General features: G+C 39.6%; 1 protein-coding gene across 2 annotated transcripts in view; it reads left to right on the top strand.

The window, feature by feature from the left end:
• Nucleotides 1-20,991, top strand: part of LOC145445843 (transducin-like enhancer protein 4) — a 41,569-nt gene extending 20,578 nt beyond the window's left edge. For both annotated transcript variants that reach the window (XM_080323992.1, XM_080323991.1), the window contains 12 exons: nt 5,607-5,705; nt 6,999-7,126; nt 7,186-7,301; nt 7,361-7,431; nt 8,070-8,172; nt 9,704-9,932; nt 11,102-11,330; nt 13,210-13,395; nt 13,467-13,594; nt 15,095-15,289; nt 16,429-16,609; nt 20,139-20,991. In XM_080323992.1, coding sequence (XP_080180118.1) covers nt 5,607-5,705; nt 6,999-7,126; nt 7,186-7,301; nt 7,361-7,431; nt 8,070-8,172; nt 9,704-9,932; nt 11,102-11,330; nt 13,210-13,395; nt 13,467-13,594; nt 15,095-15,289; nt 16,429-16,609; nt 20,139-20,243 — 1,770 coding nt within the window. In that variant the 3' untranslated portion in view covers nt 20,244-20,991. The remainder of the gene's footprint in view (nt 1-5,606; nt 5,706-6,998; nt 7,127-7,185; nt 7,302-7,360; nt 7,432-8,069; nt 8,173-9,703; nt 9,933-11,101; nt 11,331-13,209; nt 13,396-13,466; nt 13,595-15,094; nt 15,290-16,428; nt 16,610-20,138) is intronic.
• Nucleotides 20,992-22,153: the final 1,162 nt, after the last annotated feature.

Genomic DNA, 22,153 nt, shown 5'->3' with positions numbered 1-22,153 from the left:
ATTCTTTGTTTATTTATTATAGTTGTGCTCACTGTAAATACTATTTTATTCAAATCCAAATTTTTCGACGGCTATAACTCCGCTGCCACTGGTTGGAATTGAACCAGATTTGGTGAGCATCGTTTCTATAGACAGCCTAACACTTTCATGGGGTGAACAGAAAGTTTTCAAATTTTTTATTATTTATTTTTATATAATAAATAGAAACTTTCTTCTCCTGTAGCAAAGCGGTTACTGGCTGGAATTGAACCAAATTTTGTGTGTGGGCTTAAATTAGGTAACCTAACAATTTTATCAAGTAGCCAGTACGATTTGAGAAAAAAAGTCATTTTTGAAGAGCCCTAGTGTATACATTAAGAACGAAAGTTCTTCGCGCTAATGCCGCAGTAGCTGCACTAAATGCGTTGGATAAACTCCGTAATGCGTGGTGTTACAAAAAGCGAATGAAATACCTACCAACCGTATTGCGTTGGGCATGATTGTATACTGTAAATGCAAAACTCTCGTCAGCTCAAGATGCGAGAGGATTGATTTGTAGGTCATCGGATGAAACTTGAAAGTGCTGCTTTGTAATTCATAACAACTGCCCGAAATAGTCCAAGTTTTGGTTCGAGTGTCCTCATCGGCAATCGAAATAATCTCCAAATTGACGTCGAGGGTTCTTATGTATTTGACAAAAAGCCCGTTCGAGTATACCCGCGTGTAATGAGATGGTTGACCATGATTGGATAGCCCTCACACCAACTGTTTTTGTTGTTAAATCTGGTTTCAGCCAGCACCAGAATTTGGTGTGCGGATGGTATTCGACATTGCTGGAACACGTAATATAAATGAGTCCCTATAAGCGTGAATCTGGATACGTACGATAACTTACATCTTCTATCGCTTCAAAATCTGAATACGAACAAGAACATTGATGATATTAAACGACACTCTCTTGCAGTGCCGTGACCGGCGGAGTACAAACTGCAATGCAATCTTGTTCCTTCAAAATTCATGCTCCAGATATATTGTGACCTTATATTAGCTTTATAACGACGCGTCACTGTTGAAAATCTTTGTCCTCCAAATTTTCATTCTATAGTTCCGGTTCTGGGATCTGGATCCGTGTTATGTTGTTACGTGTCTAACGTGCATATGCTGAGTTTCAAATAATAGATTTGATGATCTCGAAGAAACCAGTGTTGAGCGATAAGTTATTGTATGGCCGCATTGCTTTAAAATGGTTTAACCGATCTGAAATTTCGCCATAATGACAATAGTTTTATGCTTGTTCATTTTTTTCGGAAGCAGATAGACGCCTTGTGTTTAGCTTCAGTTTCATCAGCGTAAATCTCCTCAAATTTACTACTTTTGTCTCAATATTGTAATGCTTCACTATATTAGTTGACATAAGCAAGCGAAACGCCTTAGCACAAGGCCGAGATTGTATACACAGTAATCTTTCGTCGTAAAAATTATTCACAAAAGCAGCAACAAAGAGTGTATGTACAAAACACGGCCGTTTACTTGAATCAAATAGAAAAACGATACTCCACTGACTTTTTGATGTCACATTATCCGTCTTGAAGAAGCGGTCTGTTTTCGTTGGTTTAACGTTATATATTTATATGATTAGTTGCAATAGCAGCGACGCCACGGCGTCACGTGTCATGGCGAGACGTGGATACCAGTTCCGTGCCGTAGTATGAGTTTTAAAATTCGCCCTTGCCCGTAAACCAGACTTGGACAACTAAATAATTGTAGGTGTAATTGTAGATGCATCAGCGCGAAATGCCGGTTATATAAGTCTAATCTAATTCGTGAAATGTTTTCTATTGTCTAATTCTGATTCTGATCAAATTCGAACAATGTCTCTATGCTTTCATTCTAATTTTAATCCCGTTTTTGGTTCTCCTGAAAAAACTACAGGAAAACTATACAGGGTACATATAATGCGAAACGAGACAAGGATGCTGAACAGACATTTGCCATTCTCGTGGCCAGGAGAATGAATTCTGATTTCAAATGAACTGAACCCGATGTTGTACATCTTTCTTTAAATTCAGATTTCCATTCAATTTCCAAATTTTGACGAATTCCGTAATTCGAATTCTGATCAAATTCGAAAAACTGTATAGCTCTAATTCTAATTCTAATCTAATTGGGAAAATATGGTGTTGCTATAATTCTAATTATAATATAAATTGAAAAATCTGAAAATTTTCTAGTTCAACTCTGCCTCAAACTAGGAATAAATGCCTTGTTTCAGTATGCACAACTCATTGGAAAGTTTGGTATTGTCAATCCGCCAGTAGCACCAATTTGATTTGATATATTCATCATGGGCGTGTTTCGAAGTAAGCTTGCAACGAATAAAATTAAATGTGGAATTTACGTCTACAATGAGAAGCGGGAGATTATCGTTTAAATTACGTTTCCACCGCCATGTTAACTTCATGCACACATGATTCTTGTTTCGTCTTGTTTTTGTTACAACCACGAAGAGGTCTTGAACCAAGTACCTATTATGCGAGAAGGCAGATTCTTTTAGACATCATGTCTACATCGACCACTATCCATATTCGATAATAACTTTCATTAAATACTCGTGGAATTATACATTGATGGAGATTTGTTGTTGTATTCGTATTTATGGTGTTTGACTACTTTCGTCATGGTCAATTCGTCATTTTACGCCAGGCCGGTGTTCTTTATTGTGACTCCTGATTTGTCGACTTGTAGCCCGACCACATATCACTGTAGGCTTTTGAAAGACACCACTTACGGTGATCAGATGAGGTGGGATTCCGGCTAAAATATTCCGATCTGATTTATACAAATCCACATTTATATCCATGGTCAGCTACACACGATCATTTCACGTACAACGCGTGCCGACCTGAGACCATCTCACGCACGCGTCGTTTTGGTTACTATGCATGAAGACGATAAATAGGGCTGTATCCGAACATTACGTTCGCGCAGTTGATAAATAATTTATCGACAATTGCCAGCCTGTCGCCGAGATAGGGGATACGCTTTTGGCTGAACCGCATTCCACGTTACAGCGGCCTTTCATCGAATTACGATGCAATTGTAAACTATTCATACCACCGTAGCATATAAACAGTTTTTTCATTCATCGACCCATCCAAAGTGCACAGAAATCTTCACAGCCCTTCACAGCCCGAGTTGATAGTTATAGGGAGTCGCATTTATGCCCCCAGCTTTGCGTACTGGACCACATAGTGACGCCAAACCCTGGGCCTAGTATTTACTTTTGCACAATGCACAATTGTACAATGTGCAATGTACATCCATTGTTACAAGGCAAGATGATTGTTTGTGATTAGTTTTCAAGAAAACCGCGGTTTTACGGGTTCATTTACCTGAGGTGCACCAATTCATATTTTAATTACTTAGTAATCGGGGTTATTCTAATTTCATAATGACCCGCATCGCTTGATAAGTCACAGACGCCCGGTAATATTTCTCGGATGCTGTCATGTATAAATTGTATCCTTTCATCCCTCGTCGACACGACCGTACAAATACGGGCGGGTCAATATTGAACTAGTGCTCTTGACGGATTCGTATAATATCACTGTTTACTTTACACGCTCGATTAAACCCGTATCAATACGCGCTTGTAAAAATAGTTTGCCGCCTCGCGCCTTTGCTCCTCAATGCCGCCATGAAGCGGTCGCCACGGCGATCGGCCATTGACAGACACGAACAGTCCACATCGCTTTATTGTTGATTATCATATGCGTCGACGCGCGCAGCAAATAAAATATAACAGTATCGGGCTACATTATGTTTGAAATCAAGGATGACCCAACAGGCGTGACATCCGTAGTTAAAGAGCCACGCTTCTCATAGGACGTGACCCGTTACAAAGGCCTTTTGTGTGAACGACTCTCGACAGTCGGTTTCGTTCTATTCGATTTACGGTCTGATTTGATTGCGGAATGCATTGGTATTCATAAACTCACAAAAGATTTCTCGAAAATTATATTTCATTGAGAAGCAATATTCGTTATTCAAATTTACACAGAGGGATGACAATAATTATCCATCAAAATTCTAATTTACCACTTTTCTCACAAACGCCCCGCAGATTGAAGCATCTTTTAAGTAACTGCAGATGTGATGTTGACCTCTGGGTAGGATTACATGGTCGATCCGACCCAATGCGCGTGTCATCTGCGCTTGGAAGATCGTTATGCATAAATCTAAAGTCTTTAATCAATATATTTCTTCTCAACTACGAAACTTGTGCCTCGTATACACAGAATGCCAGTTGATTTGCGTATCCACTTGACTATTACAGACTATTTAGTTGAAATTACTGCGATTTGGCAACGGTCAATTAAGTTACATATTCGTTACACTGCCCACGTGTGTCCATTAGGGCTGTTCAAAAATAGCTTTTTTTCCTGAATCTTGACGGTTACGTGATTGATTCGTTAGGTTGCCTTAAAAAATGACGCACACCAAATTTTAATTCATTCCAACCAATAATCGCTGATTTCGTACAGTTTGAAAATTTTGAATTCACCAAAAGATGCAAAAATTTTTTTTTGTGAAATTTTTCTGTCAACCCCATGAAATCGTTGCGCTGTCTTCAAAGACGATGCAAAACAAATTTGACTCAATTCCAACCAGTAGAAGCGGAGTTATATGAGTTTTTCGATGATAGTTCTTGGATTATCCACCGATCTAGGATGATCCCCGAATTATCGAAGAAAAACTCAAATAGCTCCGCTTCTCCTGGTTGGAATTGAGTCAAATTTGTCTTGCATCGTCTTTGAGGACAGCGCAACGATTTCATGGGGTTAACAGAAAAATCTGACAAAAATTTTTTTTTGCATCTTTGGGTAAATTCAAAATTTTCAAACTGTACGAAATCAGCGATTATTGGTTGGAATGAGTTAAAATTTGGTGTGCGTTGTTTTTTAAGGCAACCTAACGATTTAATCACGTAACCAGCAAGATTCAGGAAAAAAGGTTTTTTTTGAACAGCCCTAGTGTCCATTGTACCGGTACCCAGCGAATACGTGCATGCAATGTATGGTAACGCCTTCACAAGCCTTTACTGTGCGGACTAGATATAATAGATACAATATTACCACCTTGAATATGGGTTTATACTAGCGTCGATACCACCCCGTGTATTTGCACAGATGTTCCGCAGATTTATCACTATGATTTCAGAAATCATAGGACGCTTGTGTGCTAACTTGGATTAAGTAAATTGGCGAACTAATGGTACCGTCGAATGTAAACTAAACCAGATACCATACGAAAGCGTTTTGTTTTACCCTTCATCTTGAGTTATTTCCCATGGACATTTTACATTATTGAGACTCTCATGGGGCACTTGGCATTTCGATAATATTGTTGTGATTTCAACGATTGTTTGAATAGCTAAGAGTGACTCTACATCAGACAAGTGCACTCGATGTCCACTCGTAGTCGCAGTCTTCTCGGATAACCTCTGCGTTTCGAGTTGTGACGAAAGGGCACTTGTGCGGAGGCTAATATATTGTTAATGGGCTCTGATAAGCACTCAAAGCTTTCAATGTACCATCAAGGATTTCATTCCGTGTCATGTCTAACAGAACCGCTCTTCACCGACCGCTACAACAGAGAAAAGAACGATGTCTGATACACGCACAAGCACTACAACGCCTCCCAAGAAGCAGAAATCAGACACAAAAGTAAGATTTCTTCGTCAATTATGCTCATGTATGTTGCAATCTTGAGGACATAGTACCTTGAAACTTGCCAGTGTACTGGGACAACCCTTCTCTGCTCACTGAACCTATTTTAAACACCCTGCGTTGTTGAACTCACATTACACTGATGATGACATTTATTGAAATGTTCCTCCTGCTTTATAATTGAAGTATACTTCATGAGATGTCTTACTGCCAAGTCTTCGTCTAATCTGAATTCTGCTAGATTATACCGGTAAAGGCAGCATTTTATGGGCATATGTCGTATCTGATCGAGACCTTCAGAATCAACATTGCTTACCTGCATACTAATTCTACAGTAATATTACAGTTACATGCTTGAAATTGAACTGTGAGCTAATAAATGAATTAAATGTCGAAAAATAACGGGGTAATCATAATCAAATACAATTAAAACATGTCTAAATCGCAATAAATAGATTTAATGAATTAGGTGTGACATATCAAGTACTCCATGAAATATAAATAGCAGAGGTGGTTATTTTACGAAACACTCAAGCGGTTGTGTTTTAGATTATACCTGGATTTCTACGCGATCACTTTTTAGCCAATACATTTTATATTTTACGCTTTGTATTTTGAGAAGTATAAAGTAGTTCTGTTGCGAGTCTGCGTCGCTTTCATGGGTGAAATTGCCATAAGAACAACGAGAAATAGCCCATGTATCACGGTAATTGAATATATTTTCTAATTTTGTATCTATTTTCTTTTCTTCATTTTGCGAAAGTCGCGAAAACAAAATGAATCTAGCAATTTCGAAACTAAGCATGAATAAACTACTTTGGGAAATTACTTGGTAGTTTTCAGACTTCAAAATAGTTTTGAAATATGCTGGGAATCGCTACTTCTACTTATAATTTGTAAAAAGTTACACTTGACTATCATCGCTGACAATTTTTACCTACGTTTCCCAATTTTTTTCCTGGCCCCGTCTATATGCTTGAGACTCGTTTCACATGAGCAAAACACGTGGCGCTAGGCAACAGATGTTCGTTGAAATTATATTGCATTCACGACAAGACTCATAGGCAAAATTGCAACAAAGCCTTGTACCGAGATTCATGACATTGCATTTGTCCATTCATTGATTTCACTGTATATTGTATTCGTAGCATATTGTATTCACGATATATTGCACGAAGGGCGACTGCAATGTTACTACATGTTAGCCGGATGCAGTTTCGTTCGTCTAAACAGTCTTTGGAAAACACTGTGAGCCGTGGAGTTCGATAATATTTCGTTTTGGAATGACAGAACGGTAGCGAGGGGGAGCAAAGCGATCAAAATGTGGTGGTGGACGATTTATCTGACGACGACAACCCTAAATCTCCATCCGCAAACTCTGCGACACAAAACGAAGAGAATTCAGACCCCGAGAGGAAGTACGTAACCGCTACACCTCGCAATCGCCCCAAAACCACAAATATCCCGGTCCTTCCAGATCGTCAAGCGAGAACGTCGTGTCTTCCAGCACCCACCCGAGCACAACGGCGGCATGCACCAGCAGCACAAGTACAAGTCCGATCAATTCAGCGCCGAATTACACAAACGGACCGCGTAATAGGCACTTTAGCGCTAATTTATTTCGATGCAAATTTTATGTGTTGTATCTATAGGTAACGGAAAACCATCCCTGCCGAAAAGACCCACACCGCTACTACAAGGTACCGCGAACGGCCCAGATATGGTGATTATCACTCATTTATTTACATATTACTATGTGGATTGGCAGCAACCATATAGCATTGCTTCAGTTTAAACTTGTAGCGTTCTTATCTTGACTGTTCCTTTGAAATTGAATCAATTTTATATTATTTGCAATATAAGGTATGATGATATGTCATAGTGGGATATTTTGTCAATACAATTTTCCATACAATCCTATGCAGGCCATCTTTGCCTAATTGCGGTACTTATTCAATTGGATACATTTTTAGACAACTTCCACTTCTAATTATCCGTTTTCCAGACATCATTGCATCATGTATCCCGCAATATCTTCAAAAATCTCTCCTATTTCACGTGCCATTAGCCATTTGGCGATAGTTGCGAAGATGTATCTTGTAATTTCCAATGTATAACCAGCTATGCGAAACCTCGACCACATTCACTTTTTAAAACTATCCGCCCGAGTACTTTTCAAACCTTGTTTCTATTTCTACTTCAGGCAGGCTACCTTTGAAGTATCTTAGAGATCGCTCTTTCAACTTGTAATTAAGTCGAATTTTACGGGTTTATTGGAACTTCCACTTGAGTGCCAACGCAGGCTACTTCGGCCATCTCTGATCCGATGGCAGAGTTACTAAAATCATGTTTTTTTTACAGAAACCTTCCAGCCCCAAAAGAAGGCAAGGACCGTCGCCAACCAGTACAAAAGCGCCTAGATTGTCAACAAGCCCCGGTACAACACCGACCAAGACCGAACCGAGTAACGATTCGTTATTTTTCGTCATTCTTATCCTTCTACTGGCCGGCATGCGATTATTGGTGTTTAAAGACAAGAGTGTAACCAAGTGCCCATGTTCCGAGTCACGAGTCAATGTTCCTTTTAGGAAAGGGGTTCTAAGCCTTTACTCACCCACGGAACACTTACGCTAATCTGCCATGCCTTCGCGGAACATCATATTTTCGCTGAGCCATAACAACAGAAATCTACCAGAATACACATCTAACTAGACATCTACTACATTACTTTAGGTTACTGGTGCACAAGATGAACTGTACCAACATAGTATTAAAAGAGCGAAACCGTTCAGATAAAATTTTGACACAAAACGAAAACATTATCATGGATATTTATTGACAATCAGTGTGACGTCAGTTGTTCCCATGCATATATCCGTTCAGAAATGCGAGGTTTCATCGTGGAAAGTGCCATCGTATTGTTCGGTCTAACCGCATCAGCGTGATACTAATTGCCTAATTACAAATGGGCTTATGGAGATAGAATAGGCATTTCGAAAGGTCGGGATTTCGATTTTTAACCACAACCTATTCTGCCTACGCCGATGTACACGTCGTACCACCTCAATATTATAGTCACGATTCAACTGCACTACTGATCGCACGTAATTTCCTGCTGATGGCCAATGATAGCCAAGACGGGCGTATCATCACCAGGGCTGGGCAAATCGAGTACCAGAGTGATTCGATTCTGAATCACGCAATATGCTTCGAGTCGAGTCGAGTAATCGAGTATCACTCATAATGACGTCATAAAAGAATATGCACCATTGTACCGTACCGTTTATGCCACCACAAAGAATATAATGTCTGTTATCCATCTCAGAAAAGATACTGGGTTTTTTTTTCGACGATACCGATTTCATTGCACTTGGTGACAATGTTGTGGGATCAGCATGACTTCGCAAATGTGCTATTTCCAGTAACCTTCGAAGCGTTGTACTGTATGTTTCGTATGCTATGATACCGCCAATCAAGGTTTCAAGGCTTCAACAGTGAAAATTAGTATCGAAACTATGATTCTCGTTGATAAATTAACTTTCAGTGGTGAAAAGCGTATAATTTCAGTACTCGAAAAAATCGTCTTTTACTGCTCGACTCGAATCATTAAAATTAATAATCGAATCAGATTCAAGTACTCGAATTATTGTGCCCAGCCCTAATCATCACGAATCATATGTATGATTTGAGATCGTGTCTTGGCATCCAGGGAACCTACGAAACTGGTTCATGGAACGTCGAGTCGTTTTGAATTCAACACGGAACCAAGTCCGAGATATAGTTTTTACACTCGAGTCCCTACTTCATTCAATTTCCAAGTTTTCGCGAATTCAGTAATTCTAATTTAATGTAATTTCCAAACAATTGTGCTGCTATTATTCTCGTTTTAATCTAATTTGAAAATGCTGCTAATTTTCTAGTTGTCCACTTCTGCACACATACCCCCGTACGGGATAACATACACAGGGTAATGACATGGCTTTAATTTGTTTCAGATCACCCGGGATTCCAGGCAGGCCTGCCCGCCCCGTTCAGGTCTTTCGGATTTCCCGTGGGCTTGCCCGAGGGAAACGGACCCGGTCCGGCTAGCCTGATACCGCCGTTGCATCCTGCACACCACGCAGCGTACCTGGCGGCCGCGCGATCATTTGACAATTCGTCGCAGATGAGACTTCCCGGCGTTCCGAATACCATGCCTACAAGCGCGTTTCACTTATCAAAAACGTAAGACGCGACATTACAATGTGGACTTAACTATCGGATAGGTTGCTAAGGAGGTTTACTAAACCTCCTCAAAAATCTCCTCCGAGGACGCCTAAATGTCCTCCTGTTTGTAAATCCCCCCTCCTGTATCGATTTTAAAGCCAAAATAAAGGACAGGCTGAACGAAAATAATAGTCTCGAAATCCGAAACTAGAACTAGAACTACCGACTTTTTATAACTTTCAACTAGAACTAAAACTAAAACTACCTACTTTTTAAAATCTGAAACTAGAACTTGTGACTTTTTAAAACTTGCAACTAGAACTAGAACTAGAACGACCTGCTTTTCAAAATCCGAAACTAGAACTAGAGCTACTGACTTTATAAAGCTCGCAACTAGAACTAGAACTAACGATCAATTAACTAACTAAAACACGATCAACTAGATAAATGGTTCTTGACCGGTGTTCCTGGGAACTTCAGAGTCTGCGACGTTACGTCCTAACCAACTTGCAGTACTTATAGAGTAATTTTCAAACTAGAAATGTTCACCTCTATTGTTTCATGTAGTATAGTCTTCTTGAAATCGCAACTTCTACTGGTTTGGGTAGAAATTCACGACATTACTTCTAATTGTATTTGAGTGTTATGCATGAGTGCGGTGAAAAACTTTGCCACCTTATGTGTCGCCAGATCAATTCGAAATGAAACCATGAAATATTCAGATAGTAGAGATATCGTTCACGCTATTAATGCGATAAGAATAAGCCTCTAAACGTGTAATTCGCCGTGTCACAGAAAAGCAAGTGATCGGCATAAATTATGCATAGAATGCCCGTTAAAATCAAGAATAACCTCTTCCATGACCATTAGAATTTGAATTATTATAGCTACACAGTTTTTTTTCAAAATTAAATTATAAGTAAAATTACCGAATTCGCGAACATTTGGAAATTGAATCAAACTCAGTTCTTTTGTTCATATCAAATCAGACTTCATAAGCACGAGCAAAATGGACTCATTTCGCCCTATACAGTTCTCCTCCGACATTTTCAGTAAATCCGGAAATGAGATTAGAATTATAATTGGAGCAAAGAGACATTTCATCAATTAGATTAATATGAGATTCCACGCATGTTATTATCTATTTGTCCAACCTGACCACTATTTCGCGTTCGTTTACCGACCAGGTCTTACGCTTTCCATGTGAGCGACGACGAAAGATCGCCTAAACCGGTACAGTTTCCGGCAGACGCCACATCAGCGCCTGGCATTCCGACTGGCGTGCGGCAGGCGATGGTACTAAACCACGGAGAAGTAGTGTGCGCTGTAACTATTAGCAACCCCACGCGCCGCATCTACACCGGAGGGAAGGGCGTCGTGAAGATCTGGGATATGAACGACTTGAACCACGCAGCGGTAAGTGGAACCGTAGCATTTCGCTCATCTTTGGTATTCTGGAGTCATAATTGTTAGTTGAAAACTATACTAGCTAAAAACAATCTAGCTTTCAACAGGATATATAGATTAGAACAACGGTTCTTAACGTTTAATAGCCGATCGAACCCTATGCTAATCTGCAAGCCTTCGTTGAACTCCAAATTTACTATGTCCCAAAATAAAAATCTACCTCATAACACAGGGGCGGGCAACTTCTCCAGTCAGCGGTACGGATATGGGAAGTGCTTGGCGCGCCAGATTCCTGAATCGATACATTAAACGCGTATTCATCCACCTGTACAAGGATTCGTCGTTTTTAATGTAACCTTTTAGTTTGAAGTATAGAGACCAAAACAGTATTCAATAAATTTATTAACGTAATGTACTGCAATAGCTGTTGAAGTCAATGAGACATCTGTGGTCGATGAAAGTTGTGGATAGGTTCTTCGAAATCTGACTGCATCTCGGACACAAAGAAAACACAAACTAACTATCATTATTATTTGTGTCCGAAAGAAAGACAGAATAAACCTACAGTCACTATAATTTGACGTAGTAAGAAAGTAATGGAGAATTGTGGCAGATTGTGGCCGCGGAGCACACTATTATGTGCGACCGGAAACTGTCCGCGGGCGGCACAAAATCACGTCGAATTTGAATTCGAATAAAATAGTATTTACGGTGGGCACCACTATAATAAATAATTAAAGAATTGGTCACCGTAAATACTGTTTTATTCATAATCCAAATTTTTCGACGGCGATAACTCCGCTTCCACTGATTGGAATTGAACCAAATTTGGTGAACATCGTTTCTATAGACAACCTAACACTTTCATGGGGTGAACAGAAAATTTTCAAATTTTTTGTTATTTATTTTTATATAATAAATAGAAACTTTCTTTTCCTGTAGCAATGCGGCTACTGGTTGGAATTGAACCAAATTTGGCATGTAGGCTCAAATTAGGTAACCTAACTATTTTATCAAGTAGTCAGTGCGATTTGAGAAAAAAGTCATTTTTGAAGAGCCCTGTAATGCCCGTCCCTGACATAACACATAGGCTATAATACATTACGATAGAATACTGATGCACAGAATGTATATCAGCAACAGTGTTACATGAACAAGACCATTAAAACGTGATTTCCTCACAGAACAGAAATATCATGATGCATATGGACTGCAAATCAATGTAAGACCTACTGTATGAGTCGGTGTGTGTCTTGACTATAGGGAGGGATGCAACGATTCGATCATCCGAGTATTAATTTTTATAATCCGAGTCAAGATAATGAGAGATGATTTTGTTTCTCAACTTAAACGATTTTTTCTCCAAGAGGTAACTTGTCAACAAGAATAAAATCGATACTATATATTACATTATAGTATGTAAGCATCAATTGTTCGTATTACAGCATACGAAAACTGTAGTACAAAGCTACGCATCTTTGCGGAAATGACCTAACTATATTCGATGATTAAGACACAGCATTGTTACAAAGTGCAATCACAAAGGTATGGTCGAAAAACACAATTTAACTATAATGTGATGTAGGATTGGCGTTGTATTCTTTGTGGTATACACATAATTCAACTTTACGATAAAATTAACGTGATTCCATATCACACCGCCCTCTTCGACAAATTCCATTCGTATCCTACGTAATATTGTGCCGTACCCTCTCAAATCGCTGATTTCAATATAATTCCACTTTACACGCATGCAAGCAGTCCGGTATTGGTCTTTACTGCGCAGGGCAAATTGACTTATGCCGACACCACCAACAAAACCAATATTTGTGCAAACTGCTTCGCAAAATATTTTTGTGTGCTCATGACTTTTGTACCGCGTTTGCAGGGCAAACCTTCAAGTCCACATCCGCCGATCATAAAGCAAAAGCCGATATCACAGTTCGAATGTCTTGCACGGGATAATTATATCCGTTCCTGTAAACTACTACCGGACGGAAGAACATTACTTATAGGCGGAGAGGCAAGCACATTGTCGATTTGGGATTTAGCGGGACCGGCCCCTTGCCGTAAGGTACAATATTTATTACCAACATTAAAAGACATGCAAAATTGTATATTTGATTGAGAATATACTTTCGACAGGCCGAACTACCATGCACAGCTCCAGCATGTTACGCCTTGGCGATCAGCCCAGACTCGAACGTATGTTACAGTTGCTGCAGCGATGGCAATATAGCGCTCTGGGATCTTCGTAATCATAAACTAATAAGGTAAAACGCTTGAAGCTAAGGCAGTGCTTCTGAACTCTTTTTCAGTTCGCAGCCCACTTTTAACGCAAGTTCCATTGTGGTTTCTGTTTTGATGCAACACCCCTAGAAATCCCTCCTGTGATATATCTCCATAAGAATTGGTGTAAGTGACTCATTTTCACTCATTGATATGGGTGTGAAAACACAATTTAGTACCCGAAGGTGCTGTTTGTCTGATTTACGCCCCATGCTATTCTGGAAATCTGATAAATACAGCTCTTTTCCACAGATGGATTCGCGGTGTATACTAAATGATGTAAACTTTGAAGCTTAATGAAAGGAATATCATATGCTTCCCTGACTCCGTTACCAAGCACAGTTGGGCAGAGAATTTTCAGCTTTTCCAAATTAGATTAGAATTACAATCAAAGAAACATGTTTTCCTTTTCAAAATTTAACTTTAATTAGAATTTAAGCTACACCTTTTTCTTTTCAAATTATATTACAATTAGAATTATAGCTGCACTTTTCTTTTCAAATTACGTTAGAATTAGAATGAGAACTGCACAGTTTATTTCCAAATGAGATTAGAATTAGAATTACAGCTGCACAGTTTTTTTCCCTAATCATATTTGAATTAGAATTATAGCTGCACAGTAGGGCTGTTCAAAAATAACTTTTTTTTCCTGAATCTTGCGGGTTACGTGATTGAATCGTTAGGTTGCCTTAAAAAATGACGCACACCAAATTTGAATTCAATCCAACCAATATTCGCGGATTTCGTAGAGTTTGAAAATTTCGAATTTGCCTATGGATGCAAAAAAAAATTTTTTCAAATTTTTCTTCCAGCCCCATAAAATTGTTGCGCTGTCTTCAATAACGATGCAAAACAAATTTGACTCAATTCCAAGCCGTAGAAGCGGAGTTATTTGAGTTTTTCGATGATAAATCTGGGATTATCCTTGATTGGGGGATGATCCCAGAATTGTCATCGAAAAACTCAAATAACTCCGCTTCTACGGCTTGGAATTGAGTCAAATTTGTTTAGCATCGTTATTGAAGACAGCGCAACAATTTTATGGGGTTGGAAAAAAAATTTGAAAAAAAATTTTTTTGCATTCATAGGCAAATTCGAAATTTTCAAACTCTACGAAATCCGCGAATATTGGTTGGAATGAATTCAAATTTGGTGTGCGTCGTTTTTTAAGGCAACCTAACGATTTAGTCACGTAACCCGCAAGATCCAGGAAAAAAAGTTATTTTTGAACAACCCTACTGCACAGTTTTTGTTTCCAGATTAGATTATAATTAGAATTACTGAATTCGTGAAAATATGGAAACTGAATTAAGTTAAGCTCATATCAAAGCAAAGTTAATCAATCGGAGAATGAGAAATGTCTGTACAGCAAGCTTGGCTCGTTCCACACTGCACAGCTCTCCAGAACCATTTTCAGAAAAACGAGAAATTATATCAGAATTAAAAATCCTTTCTCTATAACGCAACTTATTTGTGCGCTGCAGGCAATTTCAAGGCCACACGGACGGCGCGTCGTGCATCGATATTTCCCGAGACGGCACGAAGGTGTGGACGGGCGGGCTTGACAACACGGTGCGCGCGTGGGAAATGACGACGGGCAAGCAATTGCGGCAGCACAACTTCTCGTCGCAGATCTTCTCGCTGGGATACTGCCCATCCGGAGATTGGCTGGCTGTGGGGTGAGTATTACGAAGAGACAGATGCAGTTTCACGATTCGCGATGCCTGACTTTGCTACCAAAGTTGGTCAACCTAGGCATTGTTAAATTCTCTCAAGTTGCTACTCAAGTAGAAGTAGAAGTAAAACCGTAAACACGTACTCAATTACTTAATTATAAATAGAGTAGCATGTCTCAAAAAATTTCAAAGCTCTTTTATTGAAAGTAGAATGTGGAAGGTCCATAAATAACTGAAGTAAGTAGTTTCAAAAAATGTATAATTTTTCGGTGGGATGGTTAACTTTTCGCAGTTAATCTTAGATGGCTATTTTCGGTATTGCAAGATAAAGTTGAATAAGATATTCATATTGAAATAAACCCGAATATTTTCGGCATTCACCCGTCGGGTGTGATCGTCAGCTACTAGTAGACAAATGAGAATCCAACGAATCTACAATTTACTGATGATTACTCTGATGAGGTTTATTTCAATATGAATGGGCGATAATATTCAACTGCATATAGAAGCTCTGTACCTCCGAAAAGCTCTTAAAACTGGAAGACTACTTGTACCACAGTTTGGATAGAATTTTCGAGAATTTGTTCCGTTACCGTGATACAAAAAGGTTTCACGTAAATCTCAAGACAGTTCCGCTCGCAAAATTGATGCAAACTTATCCCGAAACCACTTTTACTTTTCAAAATCGAAATTATAATAATAATTAGATTTTTAGTTTGTTATGTTCAATTATGTGGAAGTAGTAAACTAACATAACAACTTGATTAAGGAGTACAAGTATGCAAACCTACTAGAGTACTCCGAATAGTAGAACCACTTCGATACTGACCAATGACCGCCTTTGCTTGTTACAGTGCTGCTTTTCAGACTCCTCATGAATGTAATCTAGAATCCCCACCAACAGTAGAAATCGTGTTGCCTTGTGCCGCGTGTTTTTGTGCGAATCGAGGTCTCAAGCATATGCGCATCTATGTGCTAAACGTTATGTTTTGGCCATTGACATTTTGATACGAACCAAGGATCACGCCCATTTTTTCTCTCTGTGCAGTAAGCTATCTCTGATTTGGAACGAGTCGTTTCAGGACTGGCTATTTACCTTTACTGCAGTTTAAACCAGAACGCGACATTCTTATCATTCCCAGAATGGAGAGCAGCATTGTGGAAGTTCTTCACGAGACCAAGCCCGACAAATACCAACTGCATCTTCACGAAAGCTGCGTTCTGTCTCTGAAATTCGCGCATTCCGGAAAATGGTTCGTCAGCACCGGAAAAGACAATCTTCTCAACTCGTGGCGAGCACCGTACGGCGCAAAGTTATTTCAGGTGCGCGTTCATGGTTATGCTCACCTTTTAAGTCGCCAATCCGTCGAGATTCTGACTAACGCATGTTGATTATTGATTGTGCGAATATCATTGATATAACCAATGAGTTACGGGTTGGAGTCCCGCTGAGGCCGACTCCAGAATCCATTCCTAATTTGTGGAGGTTTATCTTGGCCCCTCAACCTGATTCGCATAAACGGTCTCTTACAAATGCCTAAATCGAGGATGATCCGTGCTAAAAGTACTTAGTAATAGGCTTGGTCCAGGCTAGGACTAAAAGGCCCGTATATGTCGAGAGACGCTTAACACGAGCCCAAAACTGATTATCTCGATGTTCTTTTGTTTCCTGTTTTCTTTTGCCCTTTTTATTTTATCTAATTGAAAAGTCGATATATATATATAGATGTCGACAAACTGAAGGACAGAAACTAGACATTTTGGCGATACGGTTCAGATATTTTCACAGAGGTCGTCTCAAAGTCGCTCTTACAGAATTAATTAAGTGCTTTTCGTTTTCGAAGTACTCCAAATAGGTTTACCGACTTGCAGTACTTACTATAGTGGTTTCGATTATAGACTCATTCTACTTTCACTAAACAGTTGTTAGTTTGTCAGTCAAACTACAGTTTGAATGCTTATTTTTTATAGACTTGGAAATCGCCATTTCTATTTGTAATTGTAGATGAGTAATTGAGTATCAACTTATACTTGAGTGCTAACGAAGACTACTTTGAACACCTACGGAATTGATTCTATGCTCCAACTTGAGTTCCTCGCAAGGTTTTACGACTGTTAACCTACAGAAACGTAGTAGTAACTGGAGTCAGTCTGTAGGTTGGTAGGACTGGGGGATCTATTTCATTAAACAACGTTGAGAACATTTAGTCAATGACCAGTTGAGGACCGCATTCTCAAACACAATATTTCTTATCCCGCTGAAGGTGGCGCTAATGTTCACAAAACTTCACTTCACAAAACCTAGAATATTCTGAGTGTAATTACTGATTACAAGCCTACTTGACGCTCAATAGAATGACATAATTGTTCTGTCATTCGTCTCTTCAGAACAGGCGTTCGCTGTCTTAATGTTGGTGGCTATTTCGGACATTAACTTGCGATTATCTGGGAATTGATCGGAATTCTGCGTGAAATCAAATCAAATTCCAGAAAACATCAATAAACGAGCGTATTCGTTAAACCGCTCTTCATATTGACTCTCATCGCTGGTTTATATGGTCTATATTTACGGAACGGTCTCCCTTATCTTTGCAAATATTAGTTTCTGGTCGGCTAATACAGGACGGTATTGTAGGCGGTGTCGTTGAGTCTATTTGAGTTCTCTAAAAATTAGTAGGGAAGGTGTGTCGTAGTCCGCTCGGATTCAATACGGAAGATACATGTATGCAGAAGAGTGTAAATATTGAAAAATGTAAGAGCACTCTATCGCAAACCTGCGACTGTAATTACCGCATCCATCGCATGCCATGGTAAAAATTAATTTTTAACTCGCGTGTTTGGATAACGAATTTAGTTCAACTGGGCGTCGTGCGTTTGATATTATGGGGTTGTACCGGTCAATCATGCTACTCAAATACAGGAAGAAGTCGTACCGTAAATTTCCACTCAGTTACAAGTTCGAAGTAACGAATTTCGAGTCATTTCAAAAATACATCAAGCATAGTATTGAAGAACACTATGTCGGAAAATTACTCGGACATTCATAAAAAGTAGAAGCACTTCGTTGCTGGCGGAGGAGGTCAAGGTACGGAGCATTGCTAGTTGCTACTCAAGTAGAAGTAGTACTAGTGTATCAAACATCTACCCAAGTGCTAGTAAGAGATCTTGGCAAAACTAAGTACCTGAGTGTATTGAGTATTTGGCTTCGGGTCGAGTCGGGTATACTAGTATAGTATCACTCGTTATGACGTCACAACAGTATAATTGATGCGGAAATTTCAAATGTGTACCTTTTGTGCGACCATACAGAAAATAACGCCAGTTCTATATCACATTAAAGATAGTTTGATATTTCATAGCACCTATTCCATAGCACTTTGTGAATAGCATAGCAATGACAACTCTCGTTGGTAAATTACCTCTTAGCGGCAATAAGCGTCAGGATTTTCGTGACAGTTTCGCTTACTCGCGGCGAAAACTTATTACAAAACTAATTTCTATTTTTCAAGTTCCAAATCTTAAGAAGTAAGTAATTTGGATGTTCAAGTACACGTAGAAGTAGTATCAGTTCTCCAGGTCATAATTATATCCTTTCAAAGCACCAAAAGACATCGATACAACGAAAAGACAGGGCGTTATCGAAACGACTTGGTGCAGTCTTTGAAATCAGTATAAAGGCGTGAGGTCTGTGTGCCTACATGTCTGCGACACACCATACCAGACTATACGATCATACTTGTACAAACTACCTGATTAACTACTTGTTTTCCAAAGTGGTCAACTAGAACTAGAACTAACGGACTTTATAAACGCGCAACCAACATACCAAAACACAACTACCGGTAACTATATTAGATGCAATCCCGATGAATCTCATCCCTTTTTACCGAGCTAAGAAATATTGGACAACGAATCGCGATCCCAAAATGAGGGGGATTCGAGTTTCTAGTCGGAGGGGTTTCAACCCTCACACGCACCCGCTGACTACGATACTGTTAGTAGTGATGACTCTGTGATAGCAATGACTGCAGGAACATCACATAACCGAACACCAGTATCACGCTTCACGCGAAACCACGACACGCGTTTTGTAGTTGTTGTAGAGCCACATTTCCGTTAAATGCGCAGCTAAAACTAGAACGAAAACTACTCACTTTTCAAAATCCTTAAAGAAAACTAGAACTAGGACTACTCAAAAGGACAGTCGTTAGTTGACTGTCAACTAACTATACCGGAGTGTTACGAGATAGCGTAGAGTGGTATAATCCACGGCTACAACACCAATGGGCTGTGGGTTCGAGTCCGACTGAGGTCTTAGTTGGTACAAATTTTACTGTATATTCGATAAAGTTGTTAGGTTGTCTAAAAAAGTCTGCACACCACATTTGCCTCAATTGCAACCCATAGACGCGAAGCTATTAGGAGTATTTTTTTCTTCAAATTTGACTGGCAACTACATGAAATTGTTAAGTTGTCAAAGACAGCGAAATGATTGGTGTTCAAATTTTATATTTGAAATAATAGTGTGAAAATCTCAAAATTTTTGTACATCGATAATTTGCTTCTATTGGTTGAAATTGAGCCGGATTTTTTATTCATCATTTCTTTAATCAAGGTAACAATTTTATGGGGTTGCCAGTAAGCTTGAAAAAATACTTTTTTTAGGAAATTAAGTTAATAAGAACTCCAACAGCTTGGCATCTACAGGTTAGAATTGATCCAAACTGGTCTGAGTCGTTTTTTCAGCCAAACCATCTATTTTATCGAATAGTCAGTTAAATCTGAAGAAAATTAATTTTGATCAACCCTACTGTACCACGTCTGACTGTAATGTATAATCTCTTCATTTCAGGCCAAGGAAACCTCGTCGGTGTTGAGCTGCGATATATCCTCGGACGATAAATACATCGTGACGGGCTCGGGCGATAAGAAAGCCACTCTGTACGAAGTCATCTGAAATCATCCGACTCGCTTCAAGCCACCTCTCTACGCGATTCCATGATCAACGTTCATTACATTCGAGGAAACCGAAAATCAACAAGAAAAATTCAACGCTGTGCACTTTTATCTTAATTCCTCTATCCTTCAATTTTTGCACAATACGCTTAATTGTCTATCGCGGAGAACGTGTCACTGTTACGTAAGCTTTGCAGCGTGCGAAAGGCTTCGATTTCAAATTCCTGTAGAGGCGCAATGATAACTGTCGCTACGATATTCGGTCGAACTCCAGACCCGGGGATGCCGAAATAGACGAACGCGAAATCCACGACTTAACAGCGCCTGTCGTTCTGTCGTTTACAGCAAATGTCATACATTTGGCGCTGAAATTATGAACAGCCCACCTGTGCTTCAGCTGATTTGAACATCTCATAACTAGGGCTGTGTTAAATCGTTTTTGCGCTGACGGATGTCGAATGCCATGCCCTTGTACTGCTAATTATTGAAATCTCTGCGCCGCCGAGACATGATTTTAAAGCTGGGCGTCATGTGGCGAATATCGATAGAGCGCTGTGTATTTCAATACCCCCGCTGATGACAGAACCAAACCTCGTTTGACATTCTTGACGACAAGCGCTTGAACCATATTTTCTCTTGCCTTCGATTTTTGTAAATTATGACACCCGTGAATAATTCCTGTTTTAATTCGTAGCAACATTCAGTATATGATTTGTTTATCAAATGATTGTATGTTCACGATTGTTGTATATTGCTGTTTTGTACGTACGTTCACATAGCCGAGTGAGTGCGCCCGTTTAGGACGTGTCTTGTGGAGAGCCCGGCTGATTATCGGTTCGCACATAATGTCGAGTCGATATCACACGCTGAAGGAAATATCGGTACCGGCCATTAGAGGTAACAGATATCGGTAATTTTTTTGACATCATAACATGGTAGTCAGAGAACTATATCTGTGGCTGTTAGGCTCGGAATATTGCTCTTATAGCTTACAGATTAGGGATGGTGTGAACCTCTGAAAGGTTCAGGTTCGTGTGAACGTGAACCTTTTTGAAAGGTTCTGTGTGAACACGAACGTGAACCTCGTGACGTCACGTGACGTCATATTGCTAATTCCAACCCTTTCTTTCAATGAAGTGATAGCCAATATGCCCTATATTAATGTACACGATACATAGCGAAGATTCGGCCCACATAATGCCACAATGCTGAAGTACATATCGGCGTTTTAAACGTCGCTAAATGTATCAACCGCGGTAATCAAAGGATATAATAATTGCATAAAATCAGTACATTCCGTCGCTTTGCCAACAATTTCGACGGGGACTTACCAAGGAACATAAGCTTACGCCTTAACGGTCTTAGCCAGACCGGACAATGTGTTCGGAGTCTGAGTATTGCTACATTGATATTGAGCAGAGTGTACAACGGGTTTCTATACTCGCTACCGATACCACAAACAGCAAGTTATGCAGCAGTAGCACGCACCTTAATCGCACGGATTTGGTTTTAAGGATACAGTAAAGATTTGAAGTCAAGATTGACCCAGTACGACCGTTCGATTTTTTACATCAGAAGACAATATCAATGTCATTGATTGGTTGACTAAGCATCATTCGCTGACTACGTTTATCGATTGGGGGTCAGGCTCACAGCAGAGAGTCACTACATATTCACAAACGGAAAGCTGGATATTCCGAGAAAATTTTTGCAACAAAGCAAGTACAACTTTCAAGGTTGTCGAGGTGCATGGTGCATGCTCGTTTAGTGTTGATTTTCTATGCTGCCAGCACCATACATGGAGTGGCCCGCAGTTGAAATGCAATAAATTTGAGCCAAAGATCTTATAATGGAGTGAAAATTGCAATTTACCAAAAGGTTCACAGTGCAGAACCTACCAAGGTTCTGTTG

This window comes from Botryllus schlosseri, chromosome 9 (assembly GCF_051294905.1).
Source record: "Botryllus schlosseri isolate E-star chromosome 9, Bs_hap1, whole genome shotgun sequence".
Lineage (NCBI taxonomy): Eukaryota > Metazoa > Chordata > Ascidiacea > Stolidobranchia > Styelidae > Botryllus > Botryllus schlosseri.
The sequence above is the reverse complement of the archived record's forward strand: the minus strand, read 5'-3'. Positions and strand labels throughout refer to the sequence as shown.